At 54.8% G+C, this 19043-nt stretch overlaps 3 protein-coding genes across 15 annotated transcripts in view; 1 reads left to right on the top strand and 2 right to left on the bottom strand.

Moving 5' to 3' along the window:
• Positions 1-7874, top strand: part of TK2 (thymidine kinase 2) — a 97178-nt gene extending 89304 nt beyond the window's left edge. The window contains exons 9-13 of one of the 12 annotated variants that reach the window (XR_015769122.1): positions 3319-3457; positions 4142-6246; positions 6597-6753; positions 7406-7527; positions 7694-7874. The gene's annotated coding sequence lies outside the window, so the exon portion shown is untranslated. Of the gene's footprint in view, positions 1-956; positions 1081-3318; positions 6303-6596; positions 6754-7405; positions 7528-7693 lie in introns of all 12 variants that reach the window. The other 11 variants (XR_015769121.1, XR_015769124.1, XR_015769126.1 and 8 more) reach the window with 11 other exon arrangements.
• LOC114199942 (uncharacterized) lies at positions 2067-5875 on the bottom strand. Its single transcript, XM_028091887.2, is given in 3 exon segments — positions 2067-3751; positions 3753-4814; positions 5435-5875. Coding segments are annotated over 3 exon segments (1452 nt in total). The 5' UTR covers positions 5777-5875; the 3' UTR covers positions 2067-3703.
• A 2752-nt stretch (positions 7875-10626) lies between the features above and the next one.
• BEAN1 (brain expressed associated with NEDD4 1) overlaps positions 10627-19043 on the bottom strand; it is a 36505-nt gene continuing 28088 nt past the window's right edge. For both annotated transcript variants that reach the window (XM_028091961.2, XM_028091969.2), the window contains exons 4-5: positions 13988-14138; positions 10627-13087 (exon numbers count right to left, since the gene is read on the bottom strand). In XM_028091961.2, the coding sequence (XP_027947762.1) occupies positions 12748-13087; positions 13988-14138 (491 nt within the window). In that variant the 3' untranslated portion in view covers positions 10627-12747. The remainder of the gene's footprint in view (positions 13088-13987; positions 14139-19043) is intronic.

Here is a 19043-nt window from a genome sequence, read left to right as displayed (position 1 = left end):
TTGCAGCATTGGTTTTAACTGCAAAATAATTGGAAACAACCTAAGGATCTTACATAACAGAGTTGCTAAATTATGGTACAGCCACACAGTGGAGTAGAAAAAAGAATGAGGAAGCTGTCTCTGAACAGGTGTGATTTCCAGGATGTAAAGCAACGTTGAGTGAAAAAAGAAGCAATATCCAAAGGAGTATCTATGGTACGCTACCCTTTATGTAAAAGGGTATATAAAAAGAAAGGAGAAACCTAAGAACATAAACCTAAGAACATAAACCTAAGAACATAAACAGCAGAGGAAATGCAGGAAGGATAACCCAGAAACTGAACAGACTGGGGAACAAAGGCTGGAGAGAGGGAAGGATGGGATGGGGTTGCAGGGACGAGAAGGGAATGATTCTTGTGTGAATGTGTCTTTTTGTATAACCGACTCTTAGAACCATAGGAATGTGTCACATTACCCCCCTCGATAAATAAGATCAACGAGGATGTAGGGGGAGTGGAACACAGAAAACAAAAACAGGTGGCCCTGACAACATCCCACGTGAGAAACGGCCACATTGGAGGGGTAAGAAAATAAAGAAGTAGCCTAAGGAACTGGAAAACAGGGTCTTGACTGGAGGTAGGAAGAGTAGAGGCAAAAATCACTCTTCCTAAATACTGTCCTGTAGTTTTAAATGTGTTTCTCATGGATGTGTTTTCAGCAATTCTGGAATTTTAGTAATAGTCTTGAACAAATAAGTTGACTCTAGTTTAAGAGAGCTGGGGTTCATTCTCTTCTAGAGAAAGAAGTTATAAATAAAAGGGCACAGGTAGAATAAACCCTGTGGTGTTGGATTAGAAGCAGAGGCATCACTATAAACTCACGGTTTTAAAATTCTATATAGATATGGAAATAGAACCACGTGTGTATATGCATGGGTTAGTACATGTCCGTGTGTTTCCTGACTGTCCCCTGACTAGGCTTGAAGACAGTGACAGCCAGTAACAGCACACCTGGCGCCTGGATCTTGGTGTCCAAACATCATTCTCCAGTGAAAGGAACCAGGGCTCCTAGGACAAGGGGTTTATTCCAGGGGTGCAGCAGGTAAATATCACCAGTAATAAGATGTATTGACATCATGAACTCATCAAAAGATGCACCAAGGACACAGCATCATTTTTTCATGATATTTTGCCAGAAATGCATAACTTCACTCCAGCCATAAAACAACCCCCCCCACACCAGACAAACCCAGATTGTGACAATAAAATAAAACTGATCAGTATTAAATTTTGACCCAAAGCATCAAGATCATGAAAGACAAAAGGCTGACACAGTGTTACAGATCGGAGGAGTTGAAAGAAAAGTAACAAATGCAATGTGGGATCCTGGATAGGATCCTGGAAGGGAGAGAGGGTAGTAATGGGAGAACCGGTAAAATTTAAAAAAGGTTTGTAGTTTAGTTAATAATACTGTATCAGTGTTGATTTCCTGTTCTTCACAATCGTACTATGGTTATGTAAGATGTCAGTTTGAGGGGAAGCAGGGGGAGGACTGTAAGGGAATTCCTTGCATTATTTCACAACTTTTCTCTAAATCTAAAATTAGTTAAAATAACTCTCTTCCTGGGAAATAAAAGCAGAACACAACACTATAAATACTACAATCCCACATTTATAAAAAAAGACCAAGAGGTGCCTGGGTGGCTCAGTCAGATGGGTGTCTGACTGTTGATACGAGCTTGGGTCTTGATCTCAGAGTCCTGAGTTTGAGCCCCGCATTGGGCTCTATGCCAAATTACGCTAATACCATAACATTGAGTATCTCCCAGTGGTAGATATTATAGTAACTTCTGCTTTTGTTTTCATATTCATCTGTATTTTCTTTCTTTCCTTCCTTCCTTTCTTTCTTTCTTTCTTTCTTTCTTTCTTTCTTTCTTTCTTTCTTTCTTTCTTTCTTTCTTTCTTTCTTTCTTTCTTTCTTTCTTTCTTTCTTTCTTTCTCTTTCTTTCTTTCTTTCTTTCTTTCTTTCTTTCTTTCTTTCTTTCTTTCTTTCTTTCTTTCTTTCTTTCTTTCTTTTCTTTCCTTCTTCCTTTCTTTCTAAAGATTTTATTAATTTATTAGAGAGGAGAGCGCGAGTGGGAGAAGAACAGAGGGAGAGGGATGAGCAAACTCCGTGCTGAGCATGGAGCCCAATGCGAGGCTTGATCCCACAACTCTGAGATCATGACCTGGGCCGAAATCAAGAGTTGGACACTCAACGGACTGAGCCACCCAGGCGCCCCTCATCTGTACTTTCTAAGTTTTCTACTCATTTGATGATTTTGTTTGATGGATCCTTGGAAACCATGGTGAACGAGTAAAGGTGAAGTTTCTCAGAGAGCTTATGTTCTAGTGCAGGAAATGGAAAATGAATCAATGAAATGTCTTCGTGTAGAAAATTAAACTAAGCTGATGTGATAGATGGGTGGCCAGGGAAAAGTCTCTCTAAGAAGGTGACATTGAGGTGAGATGTGAATAACAAGAAAGATGGGGACGGGGTGCGGAGTGGGGAAGTGAGCAGTTTACACAGAGGCTGGGACGTAGGGGTTGGCTTAGGTTGTTGGGGAATCTAGAAGACGCCAGTCTGTCTTGTCTGAAGCGGGTTGGGGGCAGGGAAGGGGCATGAGGTGAGGTCAGAAGGATAGTGAGGGGCCGAGCTTCGGGCTTGGTGTGGCCTTGGGAGCCCCTGGAGAAAATTGAGCAAGAGAATCCTGGAACTTCGCTTAGACAGGGTCCGCTGGCTTTAGCTCGTGCATAGATGGGGTCATTTGCTTGGGTGGCGAATGCTGTGGGGAGAGCAGCACCTCTGGATGTACCCACTTGTGTGCAAGTGTGTGTGTGTGCACATGTGGGAGCAACAGATGGCTGGTGGAGGGGGGCCTGCAGCCCACATGAGTGGAGCCCCGATCCCTGGATGGGGAGCCAGCATATGATCCTGAGCTCCCAAGTGTGGTTTTGTTCTCTCTCTTTTTTTTTTTTAAGATTCTATTTATTTATTTGAGAGAGGGAGAGAGAGAACGAGCAGTGGGGGGGGAGGGGGGAGAGAGAGTGCGAGAGAGAAAAGCAGACTCCCCACTGAGCAGGAAGCCCAATGCGGGACTCGATCCCAGGACCCAGAGATCATGACCTGAGCCGAAGGCAGACATTTAACTGACTGAGCCACCCAGGCGCCCTGGTTTTGTTCTCTGTTAACCAGAAGTTAGTAGAGAGAGAAGGGAGGCTGACAGGAGTCTAAGCAAGTTAAGGGTATATTATGTGTCTGGTTATCTACACAGCTGTCTTTTCATCTGCCCTGTGACAGGTGACTGAAGGATGCCGAAGGAAGCTGCCCCTTGGATATGCCCAAGGGACGTGAAGGGACAGGAAGCGCCCAAGGGAGGCACTGAGGGGCGCCGTGCACACCTTGTCTCTCCAGCTCTTCCCAGCCTCCTGCGAGGAAGGTCTGACCACACTCACTTTACCGATGAGGAAACAAGGCTCAGAGGGAGTGAGTGGCGTGAAGTGACACAGTCAGTAGGTGACAGAGCTGGGACCTGAGACCAGAGGGACTGATGAACAGATTGGTCCCTGCACCTGACAAGCTGTGGGCCCCAGAGTTGCCGCCTCTCTAAGTAGTCACTTTGCTGGTGGCAGAGCCATGTGCTCAGTCAGGGTGTCTGTCCCTGTGCCATCCAGGGGTGACATTTTCAGCTGTTGCCTGAGTAGTGGTCTCGGGTAGGAATTGGCACCTCCAGCTCCCACGGGAGGGACATAGTGAGTGTTGGGGGGCTCTTGTACATGAGAGGGGGTCTGAGTCGCCCTCCAGAGCTGAGTGACCCTACTATCTGGGCTGCCACCCTCGCCGGCTGGCTCTGGCCCCTTGAGAGGCTCTGGTTGTCCATTCCCCTCAAGCCCGGGGCCTGGGAAGCCCCGAGGATGGCCCACTAGAGTTGGGGGTCCAAGGAGATGGGAGAGGCATTCACAGAGCTCATGCATCTCAGAGGAAGTGTTTGGAGGAACAGTGTCAGTGTCAGGGGTGGCCAGCTCTGCCTGGGCTTCTGGCTTTGGGTCCAAGGACTTCCCTGACAGTTGGGGACTTGGTGTCAGACAGAGCTGGCTGGGTACAGTGACCACTCTGTTCTCAGGAGCTGCATCAGGGACCGGGGACCACTCACCGCTGCTAGCTAAGGAGGTGACTGCTTCACCTGAAGGGGGGCTGGGAGCCTGGGCTGGGTCCTGGACTTGGTCTCCCTTCAAGCTGCTCAGGAGAAGGTCCTTGGGGAACAAGGGTGTCCGGTGCAGAACAAGGTCACTGTAGCAGGTCAAGAACTCCTCACTGTCTGAGCGTGTGCTGGTGTGGCGCTGGAGCAGGGGGCCAGCAAGAGGGGTGCGGGGGAACGTCGAGACCTCAGGCGGACTCAGGGCCACCGGCACAGCGCTTTGATGGTCAGGGCCCTCGGCCAGGGCCCTTTCAGACCCCAGCCCTTCTGGGGGCCCTGGGCCTGGCTGGGCCCTCTCGGGACAGTTGTGGGCCTTCACCAGCCTTCTCCCTGAGCTGTGCCTGGAGTGGGGCCTGGCCAGTTTCTCTCTGCCCAGTTCCAGCACCTGCCTGCTCGAGGTTTCCAGAACGGCCTCACATGCAACTCTCGCCAGGAAGATCTCAAACACCATCTGCTTGGCATCCTCCTTGCTGATGGCCTGGACCAACGAAAACTCCGCCTCGGAGGTGGCCGCATAGCCCAGCCTGCCCAGAAGGGTGTGCAGCGTGTATTCGGAGAGTACAGGCTGCACCCGGTAGGCGAAGTTCCCAGTGTATGTCTGGAACAAACAGGAGTGTTTATTAGAGAGGGGACACAGCCCAGCAGAGTGGCTGGGAGCGGCCAGGCGGGACCAAGGGCAGATGCCTGGGGGGCAGTGGAGACTCCTGAGAAGCAGTTGGGCTGGAGCATTTGGCTAGAATGGAAATCTGGTCCATGATCATGTTACCCTCTGTCCCATTTTACAGAAGGGCACACTGAGGCCTAGAGACTGGACAGGACCTGGTCTCAAGTCACATAGCAAGAGAATGGGCTGAGCTGGGGTGAGGCCCCGATATCCTGGCTCCCAACCTAGCAGTCCTGGCCTGGAGCCAGAAGAGAATAAAGCTTTCCAGAGCCAGACTCTTCCCCTTATTGATTATGAGCTCTTCCGTTCCTCTTCTTTTGAGAGGCAGTATGGTCTAGTGGCTGGAGGCTGCACTGCCTGAGTTTGAGGCCTATCTGGGCTACTTATTAGCTGGTGACCATAGATAAGTTGCATTAACCTCTTCAGCTCTCAGTTTCTCCACCTGTAAAATGGGACCAGAGTCAGGGGGCAGGATGGCTATGCTCTTCCCCCCAGAGACAGAGCTCTGGCCCCCCCCCCCAGACCCCCTGGCTCAGAGGCATGATGGTGCCTACCTTTAGGGACCTGATTTCCTTCCTCCAGGGAAACAGAAGTAGGTTGACAGATATGAGCTCCAGGAACTCTAGCGCCTGCACCAGTTCGTGGCGGACACTCTGGGCAGGGCTGGGTGCCCCCCAGGAGTGAGTGGCGCCCGGACCAGGGACCAGAAGCTCAGGCAGATAGAACTGAGTGGGGGCTCCCGTGTCCAAGAGCTGCTGGGCCCTGTGGATGAGGGCTGCTTGCCTGCAGACCCGGAGCCAGCCCGCCCCTGCCTCCTCTTTGTAGTAGCCGATGAGGTCGCCCAGGAGGGTCTCAAGGGCAGCCTCCTCTAGGCCTGGGGGTCGGGGCTGGCTCATGGTGGCTCTGAGGGGCTGGGTGCCGAGGAGAGCTGTGTGGGCCTCCCCAGGCCAGGCCCGGGCTGGCCCGCCTCTGGCCCGCCCCAGCGCTCAGTCAGGAAGCTGAGGAGGAAGTGTGCCAGCAAAAGAGAAAGCTGCACACAGCCCGGCCCGGCCCGCCTCCTCCACTGCTTGTCGCTCTGGGGGGCTCTGGCCTGAGGCTGGCTGGGGCTGGGCCATCTCCTCCGAGTGGAGGCTCCGTCCTCGCCCCATCCCCAAACAAGTGGGAAAGCAGATACAGCGGCACCCACATGCGTCCGCACCCCAGGGCCTGTAACCCTCAGTCTACTCCGGATGTCACCGGCCACCGTCCTCATGCTCATGCTGGAGAATGTTCTCTGGCTGCAGGAGTGTGCTCTGCTGGTGTGTGGGACAAACTGCAAGGCCCAGCGTGCTAACACCCCCGGCCAACCCTCGGCCACTCCAGGAGGGTGAGTGCACAGAAGCCCTGGCTTCTTGCCCTCCGCGGCGGCGGGACAGTTCTGAGGTGTGTTCTCCACTCTTGCAGAGGCTCCCCAGCGGTGGCCCATGGCAATAACCCGCTTTCATGGTTCTCGTCCCTCCCTTGTCTTCATTCCCTACTCCTCTTGTGCTTCCTGCAGTCACCTCCCAAAGAAACCGCACACAAATCCTTGGACTGCTTTTGGAGTAACAGAGCCCAGCAGTTACTTCTGTACCCTTGACCTGCGTGCCCTTGACCCTTCCTCCGTGCACTCACCATCTCCCTCCCTCCCCGCCTTCTGCCCTCCATTTTGTTTTTGTTTTTGTTCTCCTTTTACAGTTCACTGGTTTATTCTCAGAATTGAGATTCGAATTATGCCCTGTGGCCCCGGAGGGGTGAGGATCATGCTAGAATCTCACCATATCCCAGCCTTCCCTCAGAAGGAAGTAGATTAAAATGACAACAGAGGAGATATTTCCTTTTCATACAGACCCAGGTATAAATACGGCAGCACCCTTAGGATCTGGATTCATCCCCACTGTCTGAGCCCCTTACCACCTGGTGGGGCAAGGTGCATTTGGGGATATATGGGTGGGGGGCAGTATTTGGAGCTGGGCTTCCTCCCCCCCTTCCTTTCTTCCTTCCCTCCTTCCTTCCTTCCCTTCCTTCCCTTCCTTCCTTCCGTTCATTCACCCAATACTTAATGAAGCCATGATTAACTCATTCAGCCACTCAATGACTCACTGCTTCCATGCGGGTCAGCATTTCTCAAAGTGTGCTCCACAGGGAGCCCTTGTTGGGTGTTCAGAATCAGTCTTATGTGAGTAACAGTTTCCTGTGGCCGAATAAATTCTGCTGGGCTAATGAAGGTGCCCTGACCCCTTGGCTTCAGGACTTCTCATGGGGCAGGTGTGTAGGGGTGTGAATTTGTGTTCTGGCTCAAAGTCACGGTGAACTGATGACAGAAGCAGGGACAGCCAAACATCTGGGTCCCAGGACCTAGCCTTCCCTCACAGCGTTCCCTGCTGCCCAGAGGCTTCCAAGTTCCCTGGAAAGCCGAGGAGCTCAGAGGCCACAGGGAGTACAGGAGTGGGTGCTGTCTGGTCAGGGGCTACCAAGTCTGGAACTCTGCACTTACTGTCCTCAAGGCCGTGACACACAGAGAGGAATTTGTTTCCATCATCATTGAACTGAATGCTCTTGCCAGTTGTCCGCTGCACAAGGCACTCCCCACCCACCCCCAGGGTTTGCCACCCAGAGAAGAACCAGCGTGAGTCCTGCCCCTGGGCCCCCAGTCTGGCAGCGGGGGTTCAAACACACAGGGGCAGTCCAGGAAGGGAAGGGCGGGAGAGAGGACGAGATGTCAGAGCCCAGCAGTGAGCTAGGCCTTGGGGCTGGGTCATGAGCCAGCCGACATAGACTTGGTGTGCCCACAGCCATTGCTCCCGTGGGAGAATGAAGGTGACACGGTGGGCAGCGGAGCCAAGAGAGGCGATACAGCTGCCTATGTTCTTGGACCTCCTGGATCCAGCCAAGCCTGAAGTCAAAATTATCACTTGGACTATTTAGTTACATGAGTCAATAAATGTCCTTTCTTGCTTAAGAAGGTTCAAGTTGGGTTTCTGTCTCGTGCAACTGAGTCATGGGGGTGGGTAATGGGTCTCAGAACCTGCCAGGGGGTGGAGAGTTCCCCTTTCAAAAGTTGTCTCCCCTCACCCTATGGTGGGTCACGGACCAGACAGCCACCAGCCGTGGGGCCGAAGGCTGGCCAGCCCCGGGACCTCAGGGTCAGGCTGGGGAGAGGTCAGTGTGGTAAGGCTGGGGCTGTGACAACACGGCCCGGGGACTTGGAGCCCTGGGATTCCTCGGTGGCGAGATGCTGAGCAGGCACAGCTGGGCTGTAACCCTGGAGGCAGGGGTGTGCCCAGCCCCCAGCCCCGAAATACCAGGCCTGACCCAGGTAATTGGCTCTGATTGAGAGCGTTCACCTGACTTGGGAGGTTCAGCGTGAGGTCAAGCAGAGCAGAGCCCATGACCGAAGATTCGCTCTGTCGGACGCTGGAGCTGCCTGTCCTTCCACCGTGCGTGCCCACAACCCGGTCAGTCATCAGGGGGACACCAGCGGTGACCCCTGAGTAGGAGTGGGTGGCCTTGGAGTGTGTATGTGGGACCCCCTGCGCATGTGCGCTCTGAGTGTGGGGGCGCTGGTGTGTGTGCACCGAAGCCAGCTGAGCAGGCGAGCACACAACCGCAGGTGGTGTGAGCTGAGTGCTGCTACACGTGGCGTGTGTCTGAGGGCGTCCCGAGGAACTTGGTGTGAGAGACCCCTGTGTGTGCCAGCCAGTCGATGTTCCGAGCGGCGGCTGTGGGCTGCCATGTTTGTATCAGCCCTCCTGACCCTCTCGGGCGATTTCGGCCGCTCACGCGTGACAGGAGCTGTGTGGCGCCCCGTCCCAGACCTTGCGGTGCACCTCGCGTGTGCGTACCGGCAGGGTGGCAGATCCTGCCTGCCGTGGTGGTGACTTTACCTGCCGGCTATGGCAACTCCCCCGTCTGAAGACTTTCTCTGGCTAGAGAAGCCCGCTCGGCTGCACCAGGGACAGGGAGAATGTTCTCCAAGGGGCAGCCTCAAACAATGGCCCTTCAGAGTCTGCAAGCCAGTGTGAGTGCTCTCTCCCCTTTCCTGTCAGGTGGCTAACTTTGAGGTGTGCTCTCCACTGTCTCCACCCTCCTCGGAGGGGGACCTGGGTGACCACGACACCCTGAATTGGCTTCTTTTCCCTCCTTGTTTCACTGCCCACTCCCTCTGGGTGCTCCCCAGGTCACCTCCCTCATCAACCCCTGCACCCTCCTCCTGTCCCAGGGTCTGGTCCTGCCCCTTCCTGTTCCCACCATCCTGAATTGTCACCTCCCATATCACTGGGGCGCTAATGAGCCCTGGGCTGAGCCCCATTGCCTGGGGTGTCCTCCTCGGCCCCACCCCGCAGGCCCTGGCAGAGAGAGGAGGCCAGTCCCCTTGTAGGGGTGTGCAGAAGGGCCATGCATGTGGCGCCGTATGTAGATCCAGGATGTGTATGGATGGGGGAGGCAGGAAATGCCTAGCCCAACAGTCTCCTGGGCTGGGGGAGGAGGGCGGGGGGTCCTGTGTGTTGTTGGAACTGGGTGTTGGTGTGGTTCGTGCTGGAGTGGCTGGACACCATCACCGTGAGGGCTGCCACATTCATTCTGGACAAGAGGGCCCCAGAGCACAGAGGTGGCACCTGAGCCACTCACAGCAGGTGTTGGGTGTGATTATTTCCCATCGGGGTGGGGGGCGCTTAGGCATCAGGTTGTGTGCCCAGAGAGAGATGCTGGGGGGCAGGAGGGATTCCTTTTTTTTTTTTTTAAGATTTTATTTATTTTATTTGAGAGCGAGAAAGAGAGAGAGAGAGCATGAGGGGGGGGAGGGTCAAAGGGAGAAGCAGACTCCCTGCTGAGCAGGGAGCCCGATGCGGGACTCGATCCCGGGACTCCGGGATCATGACCTGAGCTGAAGGCAGTCGCTTAACCAACTGAGCCACCCAGGCGCCCCCAGGAGGGATTCCTGAAAGTAGAATGCTTGACTGGTTAAACCTCAGGGAACACCGCCAGGGTGGAAGACCAGCTCAGAACCCAAACAAGGTCTGTCTAAACTTCTAATGTCTGTGGACAGTAGGTTTGGAAGCGTGAGAAGGGAAGTGCGTGGCTTTGAACAGTGGCAGCAGGCGACCTGCAGGTGGCAGTGTGGGCTTGGAGTGGGTGCAGGCCGGCTGGGACCTGGGCCTGGCGCTGCACCTTTCTTTTTCTTCAGGACTGAGCCCCACTTTCAGGGCACTCCGGGGTCTAGGACTCTGCTTGTGGATGCCACTTGAGTTCGAGTGGGAGGGAAGGGTGACAGAGGAAGGGAACCAGCCTCTGTCAGCCAAGGGATCAACGAGCACACAGAAAAGAATTTCTGCAAGGGGAGGGAAACAACTCATTTCTAATTACCAGTCCTCCCACCCCCTTCGTGGTAGTGGAAAACATCAGGGTGCTGAGAGTCAACTGCTAGGCTAGGAAAATGTGCAGTCCCTGGTGTTCCGGAGTCAGGGCCAAAACCTGATGGCCCGTGTTGGTGACATTCACACTGGTCACGGCTCAGAGAGATGATGTGGTGTTTCAGGGAGCTTAAGAAAAAAAGTGAGTCATGGAAGTCCCTGACTACCCCAATAGCGGTGTCGACAGGGAAGTGAGAAGGTTTCGGGGGCTGCTCATCTTGAGAGAAGGAAGGTATTTTCGGTTTGCTGCTATTTATTACACTTACAAGTGTCCGATGGAGCGAGCCCCTCACCCCATGCACTCCTCGAGAATGTTATTTTTGCAACATTTTTATTGATACGATATATTTATTTTGAACACAGAAAAGATACATTGTTGCTTATTTAGCGCTTAATCCAGGAGCGAGAAAAGCTGTTTAGCTCCATCCCTCAAACACTGATGAGTACTTAGGGATTTTTATCTTTTTTCCCCTAGTACTCTCTAGGGTTGCAGAAGCAGGATGCATTTCTTAAAAGAGTCTCATCCCTGGAGTGCATTTAAAGGCTATACAGTACAACAGACAGATATTTTTTGCCTAGAAAACAGTACACCACAGAGGCGGACAGAACTGCTTGTAAACAAGGTCCCTTTCCTGGTGGAGTCGGGTGCTCCGGGATGCCACAGAACCTCTGCACGGATTCCTTTCAGTTCTGCACCAGAAGAAATCCTATTTCTACAGAAAATAAAATTCACGATTGCCATCCTTGTCACCCTTCTTCTCAAGAAAGGGATTACTGAAATGTCTTAGCCCTTCATAAGAGGAATGGAAATGGGGGGTAGAGGATGGGTGGGGGTGGGGGGAGGCAGGGTGGACTTGAGGGTTCCACTCCCTGCCACTGGCAATGCTGGCGGGACACTCTACAAAGATGTTCAGCTGCCACCCTCTGGCAGGCTGGGTCTTCGGAAATCAGCTCTGTTACTTGCATGGTCTCGGATGGAAATTGCTGGGATTTGTGGGCCACTCTCTAAGCAGGCACACCCATATATCGCCTTCTGGTGTGCCCATGGCAGTGAGGCCCAGACCCAACCTCTCATGGTGGCATGCTAGTATTTAGGGGGCCCACTTCCCCTGTATTTCATCTCTGCACCCTGGAGGGCAGGGGCCAGAACGCATCGGCGCACAATTCCCAGCTAGGAGCTGCCACCCGGGGCGGGGGGGGCAGCCCAAACTCGGGCCCTGATGGTCAATTGGGCACACACTTAGTGAGGGGCCGCGTCTCTGCCTCAGAGCTGTGCCCAGGCTACCCTTCTCTTCTTTGAAGACCCTCAGCCCTGGGCTGTGGTTGGACAGACATGGGGACAGCCATCACCCACCACCACCACCACCATCGCATGCCCGCCAAAGACCCTGCTCATCACCTGTCGCTGGGGGTGAGGGCCTCCAAAATAACCCCGCCAGCGCCACAAGGCCGGGGGCACTGGGTGAGGGGGGGCGGGGGGGAGTGGTGAGGGCCTGCAGGCTGCGCCTGAACCCCCACACCCATGTCCCTCGCCCCATAAGTGGCAGGGTGGTGATATTGTGGCTGCCCTGGAATTGAGGGAGAGGTACAGTGTGTGGCTGAACCTCACTGAAGCCTGACCCACCGCCCAGGAGGGCACGCCGCCCTGGGATGGTCGAGCAGTTTCTGGAGGCAGAATCAGAGTTTGGGCACAGCCTGCCAGGTGAGGGCAGAGGCAAACAGGCCAGGGAGAGGGGGGAGCAAGGCCCTGTCCCTCTCCACCGGTCTTCTCCCAGCATTGTCTGCAGAGGCATAACCAATAGGCTGGGGAGGAGACGGGAGGTCAAGAGAGCTTCATTTTTAATGAAACCTTAGCAGATGGGTTTGTGTGGATGTGGGGGGGCTTGTGTGTATTCACATGTCTGTACATGTGTGGTGCATATGTGGATGTGTGTGCACATGGGTGTGTTAGTGTGTACGTGTGTGTACAAACTATATATGTGTGCATGTGGAAGTGTGTGTGCGTATCTGTGTGTGAATGTGTGCATGTGGGAGTGCTGTGTGTGCACATCTGTGTGTGTATGTGTATAAACTGTGTGTATGTGTGCACGTGGGAGTGCTGTGTGTGCACATCTGTGTGTGTGAACATGTACAAAGTGTGTGAATGTGTGCACGTGGGAGTGCTGTGTATGCACAGCTGTGTGTGAATGCACGTGGGAGTGCTGTGTGTGCACATCTGTGTGTACGTGTACAAAGTGTGTGTGTATGTGTGCACGTGGGAGCGCTGTGTGTGCACAGCTGTGTGTGAATGTGTGCACATGGGAGTGCTGTGTGTGCACAGCTGTGTGTGTGTAGGTGTGTGCGCATGCCCTTGTGAGCCTGTGTGTGTGTCTGTGTGTGTACACGCCCTTGTGGCTCAGCCCGAGGGACCGGCAGGACCTGGCTGGCTGGGTCACTCACAGAATCCTCTCTGGACCAGAGGCCGGGGCCCGGGTGGGGGTGGGTGAGCCCTGGGAGCTCCTTGGCCCTGGTTCTGGTCCCGGCAGTGGCAGCAGACCTGATGGGGGGCTAACCCCACACACAGCCTCATAAGGGGGCAGGGTATCCATGGAGATGGTGCGGAGGCCACCGTGGCCCAGGATCCTCTGTGCCTGCTGGGGTCGGCCGGGGCTGTGGCCGTGGCCCGCATTCATGGCGCCATCCAGCATGGGGTAGGAGTCGGTCAGCGAGTAGGGTGGCGGTGCATCGGTGGGGACGTACAGCTGAGTGGCCCCTGGCCCCACACACTCCTCATAACTACAAGAGAAGAGGCTCCCTCAGGGCTCTGTGGAACCTGGCCTCAGTTTCATTAGCTGGTGCTAATGAGACCCTTCAACTCCCCCCGGGAAAGGCACCCCAGAACCACTGCGACTGGGTTCTGGTCCTGACTCAGCCCGTGTGCTGTCACTGAGCGGCGGGTCTCAGATGGCTCAGAGCAGTGGCCGCAGCTGATGGAGAGGCTCCACAGCTCGCCCGGAGTGTGGGTGGTGCTGGGGGCAGCAACCTTGGGCCGTCTGACACTCCTTGGTCTCAAGTCACCAAAGTGGCCCTTCCAGGCTTAGGAAGGAGACCCTGGGGCTCCTCAGAAACCCTTAGCTGCAGGCCAAAAGAGCACCTGCTGCCCCCCAGGGTGCAGGGGGTACAGGGTGACAGGAGTATGGCTGTTTGTGGGGCCAGAGGGGTCTCCTGGTAGGGCAGCGATGGAGGCCCTGACCTCCCTTCTATTTCCAACTACTAACCTGTGGGTCATCTGCCTGAGGGTGCCAGGGAGAACCCACAGGTCCCCCCCCCCCAGAGAAGAATTCCCCAATGGGACCGGGCCACCTGATGGCCATGAGTGCAGTTTGGACACAGTGAGGCCTGACCCAGTGCGTGGCGTTTGGCTTTTGGGGTACATACTAAGAAGCTGGGGCCTGGACCCTCCACCCTACCCCCTGACCCCAGCCTGAGGGAGCTGAGCTTTTCCTTCTCCAGTGACATCTGCTGCATCATGCCCTGTGTCACTGGGACCTGCTTGGTCAGGAGATGGCCACGCCCAGAGATTTTCTGCATTTACACCATTTGGGGGAGATGTTGCTATTTCCCACGGGGGCGGGTAGTGGGTTCAGAGCCAGTGCCCCTCCCGCTCATGCCCTCCTCCCCTCGAAGCCTCCTTACCCTGGTGGGGAATCAGGGTACATCTCTCGAAGCACTGTGGCGTCCACATCCCCATCAGAACTGAGATCCAGCGGTGGGGACCAGTCTTCGGCAGGGCTGCAGGTGTAGCGTATCCTGTGGCTCGAGCGGCTGTATGTGTGCCCGTCGGACACTGCAAGGGACAGACATTCAGCCTGGGCTTGAGACCGGAAGCAGGGAGGGTCCGACGTGTCTCAGGGCCCACTGAGAACCTGTTTTCTCCAACTCACCATCTGGTCCCTCACCAAGCCCAGCTGCCTATCATTCTCTCAGAGCTAGCCACAGATTGTGAGCACCACTGCTGTGCTGGGCTGGGTTCTCAGAGAGAAAGCAGAGCTGGCTCTGCCCTGGTGGGGCTCCCAGGGTGGTGAGCAGCCCGTCCTGGGGACAGTCCGGTACTGAGCAGTGTGTCATGAGATTTCATAGATGCAGTACTGGCCCTGTGGGAACAGTGATGAGCTGACCCAGCCTGGACGTCAGGAAGGCCTTCCTGGAGGAGGGGCTCTTAAAGCTGAGTCTTATCTAGGAATTAGCCAAGAGAAGAGGGACAGGCCAGGCAGAAGGAACAGAACAGTTTGAACCAAGGAAGGAGATTAGAAAGAAGAGTGTGGTGTGAAAAGGAAGCTTTGAAAATGTAGAGAAGGGCTGGGGCATGAAAACTGGGGAGTCAGGGAATGAGGGCTGCGGAGGTCTCTGGGGTCAGGCCTCCCTACTCCCTGTGCCCAACCATACATTATTCCCTTAGTTATCCCAGGAGAAAAGGCACTTCTGTAATGAATTCTGGTCACTCCATATACTGTATTCTCCTCTGTTTTGTCTGTATGTTTACCATGTATTAGCACATTGAAGGCCCTGAGAAGTCCTGCAGTTGAGAATTAGATTTGACTGCGCTTATGCAGCATTTGACCACAGAATCTTCTCTTCTTAGATCTAGTAACACTGCTTAGGAGGTGCTGATAGAGCACATTCATTCTACAAGTGTGGTTCAGAGGGGCTCAGTGACTTGCCGGAGGCCACACAACAAATAATTGGTAGGCCCAGAGGGCAGCTGGATATCCTGGCTCCTCACTCTATAAAGCTCTCTACCTCCCAGTTTCTGACAGTTCTAGTAGGGCTACTGGACAGATGGCTGAGTCATGAGATCCCCTCCACCCATGATGGGCGCTCAGCTGGCTCCTCCCCTCAGAGATCAGGACTCAACATCAGGGGTGGGGCTTATCTGTCTGGGATGGGGCTCATGACCCTTCTTTGAGGTCAGCAGCACTGTCCATCCCCATTTTACAGACTGAGGATGTCCGTCCCCATTCTACATTCTACAGGCTGAGGCTCAGGGTCACAGAGTTGGAATTCATGCACAATAGGTATAACCATAAAGACTATTCTTGCCACTCCCCTAATCTCTTTTCCCCACTCCTGTTACAACAGTGAGTAGAAAAATTTGGATGTGAAACTCTAACTGCAGGTATAATCCCAGGGTTATCTATGGACATCGAGAAAGCTCTCGGAAGAAAATATTCCAGACACGTTAACAGTGGCTCTGTCTTGATGACAGGATCGTGACCCTTATTTTCTTCTTTATATTTTCTGTATTTTAAAGGTTTTCCACAGTGAACACATATTACTTTTCTACTAGGAAAAAGGTACCCAATGACGCATGCTATAAAAAGGAGCTGAAATGAGATTTGTTTCCCTTTAGGGTACCAGCTGAAGGGTGAGAATGTCTGGAAGAACTTGAGGAAGAAACTCAGGAAAGAAAAAAGCATGAAATAGGGTGAGGACAGAGGTGGGAGGTGGGCCTCTGGGCTACGGTGCCGGGAGGGGCCCATCCACCACGCAGGAGGCTGCGGCTTGTCTCAACCTTGGGAAAGCTAAGGCTGTGTCCTGGACCGTGAGCCACACTGCTGTTCCCCTCTCTTCTTGGGCTCATTTCCTGGGGCTTCCCAGAGGCTGAGCAGCTTAGGGAAACTGAGGCTGCCCTGAGGCACTCACCTAGCTCAGACCCCAATCCTGAGTTGACCCAGCTCAGTCCAGACAGAGTTCCTAAGGAACAGCCGGAAAGACTCCCCCAGCCCCTCATTTCAACTCACCCCAATTCCTTTCTTATGCCCTCTCCTTTCCCGACTTCCACGTCAGCACAGACCCTGATGGTCCAGGCCTCTGGAAGCCCCTCCAGCCACCTCATGGGGAGTGAGACCTCCCTATCCCCTTCTCTACCCAAATCAAGAAACACCTCAGCTCATGATTTAACCCCTTGACGAGCCCGGGAGTGAGGAGAAGGAGTTTGCGTCCACGGGGACCTACTGTGCTCTAACCTGGTGACTACATTCTCCCTCACACCTGTGAGAAGCATTGTGGCCACCTCCTGCTCTCAGATGTGGAAACTGAGAGGAGGGGCCACTTGCTCTAAAGCCCCAGCAAGTAAGAGGAGACCAGATCTGTCTCCTAAAGCGAGAGATCTTTCCATCTTCTAGAAATAGAATTCCATTCATTCATTCATTCATTCATTCATTCATTCATTCTTAAACATTTATTGGCTCCTCTCTCTGTGCCTGGCTAGACTGTAGAAGGGCTCTGTGGGCAGGCGGAGGAGGGCCAATTCTGTCCTGAGGGCAATGGGGAGCCACTGAAGGGTGTTGAGCAGAGGATGGAAGTGTTCCCAGGTCAGTCACTTTGGTTGCCTTGTGGAGAATGCCTGGCAGCTGCCAGGTAGGTGCTGGCAAGGGGCGGTGGCCAGTATCACCGACGTGGCCCTGGCGCAGGTTTTCTCGGGGGAGAAAGAATGAAAAGAGTGAACGTGTATTGAGCACGCACCCAGAAGCCAGGTACTGTGCTTATTTAGTCCTCACAGTGACTTTAGGGGTAGGTCCCCGGGTACCCATTGTGCAGGTGACTCCCCTGAGGTACAGGGTGGTTAGACAACTTTCCCTGGGTCATACAGTAAGACGTGGAAGATGAAGGCCGTTTTGGATGCCTGGTTCTGTGGGGCCTGTGAGACCTCGAGGAGAGATGCCTGGGGGATCCCGGCCGAGGGTGACAGGTGGTGCCCGAAACTGGCAGGTGGCTGAGATGAAGCCAGGAGTGCGTGTAGAGAGAGGACCCGGGGCCAAGGGTTGGACTCTGAGGGACCTTGATATTCCTCTCCTCAGAGACTAGGAATCTACAAAGAAGTCTGAGAAGGAGCCGGCTGAGCTGTAGGAGAGAGACCAGGAGAGCCTTCGTCAGTGAAGCCAGGGGAAGGGGCTGTCTGGAGGACAGAAGGGTCCCCAGTGCCACCAGGCGGGAGCTTGTCGGCGCTCTGCTGCTTTGTCCTTCCCATAGCTATGCACAGTGTGCTTCCCTTCTCTTCCCTGGCCTCCTTCTGAGGCTCCTGGCACCCCCGTGCACCCTCCAGGAGGCGGGAAGAAGCTGTGGGGTGGGGGGCGTCAGTGCCTCTGGGCTCCCCACTGAGGCCCCAGGGAGGCGCCAAGGCAAGAGCTGAGAACATAAGTGGGGCAGGGAGGCGGGAGCCCCCCAAATGGGTACCCCTGGGGACAGGGATGCAGGGCTGCCACCAGTCAGCATGGGGCAGCAAAGGCCTGATGCCAAGCATGGCCTGGCTCTGACCTACTGTCACCCCACTAACTCCAGAGATCAGGGCCAGGACCTTGCTCACGTGGCACCAGCCCTGCGGCCTCCAGGCTCATCTCTCTCCTCCAGGCCAAGGTCGGCCTCTCAAACCTCAGCTTAGGGTTTACTGTGCGCCCCTCTCCCATGCTCTAAGTACCAGGCTCGGGCCCGGGAACTTTCAGGCTATTCAACAAGGTGCTTGGTTTTCCCAGTCTTTAATATGGGCTAGGGGCACCTGGCTGGCTCTTGATCTTGGGGGTGTGAGTTCGAGCCCCGCGTTGAGTGTAGAGATGACTTAAAAAAAAAAAATACCAAAAAAATAAAATGGGCGAACACAGCCCTTGCATTGAGGAGGGAATGGGGTGGTTCCTTCCCTGGGCCACGGAGCATCTTCTCTGGGTGAGATCCTGTGCTGGGCTATGGGCCCCACCGGCTGAGAGCTACATACAGGCCCTGCTTTCCCTGATGCAACCCAGCCGTCCCACGACAGGGGCACTGGTAGAAGTGTGGGTAAATGCCAAGCAAGTACAGGGGAGGGCAATTCAACCCTGCCTGGGCAGGATGAGGTGGCATTTTGAACTGGGCCTGGAAAGACAAGTAGGCTTTTGTCAGTTGGGGGACGTATGAGGAACGGCACTGTGGGCCTAGGAAGAGCATGTGCAAAGGTGTGGAGTGGGGGAGGAGTGTGAAGGAGGTGCTTGGGGACAAGCTGGAGGTGGGCAGGCTGGCTGTGCTGGGCCTGACCAGTGGCACCTTACGGTGTGGGGGTGGTGGTGGAGAGGGGGGCCCAGGCCACTCCTCAAAGGTCAGGCTGGTGCTGCAAGCATAGGAACAAGTCAGGCCGGGTCTGGGCAGTGCTCCTGGCTGTCTTCTTGGGGAGTCCTCGGCCTCTGGGGACACTAGAGGGGACGGGGCTGGCTGGGCTTTCAGCACCTGCCTGATTCGTGCTGACTCTTCTCTTTAGCTTCCCTTGTTGGGCACTGAGGGCGACCCACTGGCCAGCTGCACCCTTCTTCCATTGAGGCCACTTGTCCCCTGCCATGTGATGTCCCTCTGTGTCTTGTTCAGAGGGCCAGCTTCCTGCTCTTCTTCTCCTAACAACATTGCCAGAGGAGCAACATCAGGTCTGCCGGGCCCCTGGGTCTTGAGTGAGTCTGCCGGACGGGGCCCTGGGCGCGTGGGGCGCCCCTGCTGCTGTTTGCCCGCAGCTTCAGCCTCCCTCAGGGGTGTGAGCACCAGCCCCTCTGAGGCAGTGCTGTGCAGTGGGGAGCCTGCAGGAACCCAGGTTGGGCTACCTGGGCTCAAATCTGGGGTCCGCCTGGCTGGGTGACCCTAGGGAGGTTCAGCACCCTGCTACAGTCTGCATGTTTGTGGCCCCCTGCCCCCCAATTCATATATTGAAATCTGACCCCCCAAGGTGCTGCTAGTACGA

This window comes from Eumetopias jubatus, unplaced genomic scaffold (assembly GCF_037043125.1).
Source record: "Eumetopias jubatus isolate StellerSeaLion01/CBP00866 unplaced genomic scaffold, mEumJub1_p1.0 scaffold_10, whole genome shotgun sequence".
Classification (NCBI taxonomy): Eukaryota; Metazoa; Chordata; class Mammalia; order Carnivora; family Otariidae; genus Eumetopias; species Eumetopias jubatus.
Note: the sequence above shows the minus strand (reverse complement) of the source record. Positions and strands in the feature narration are given on the sequence as shown.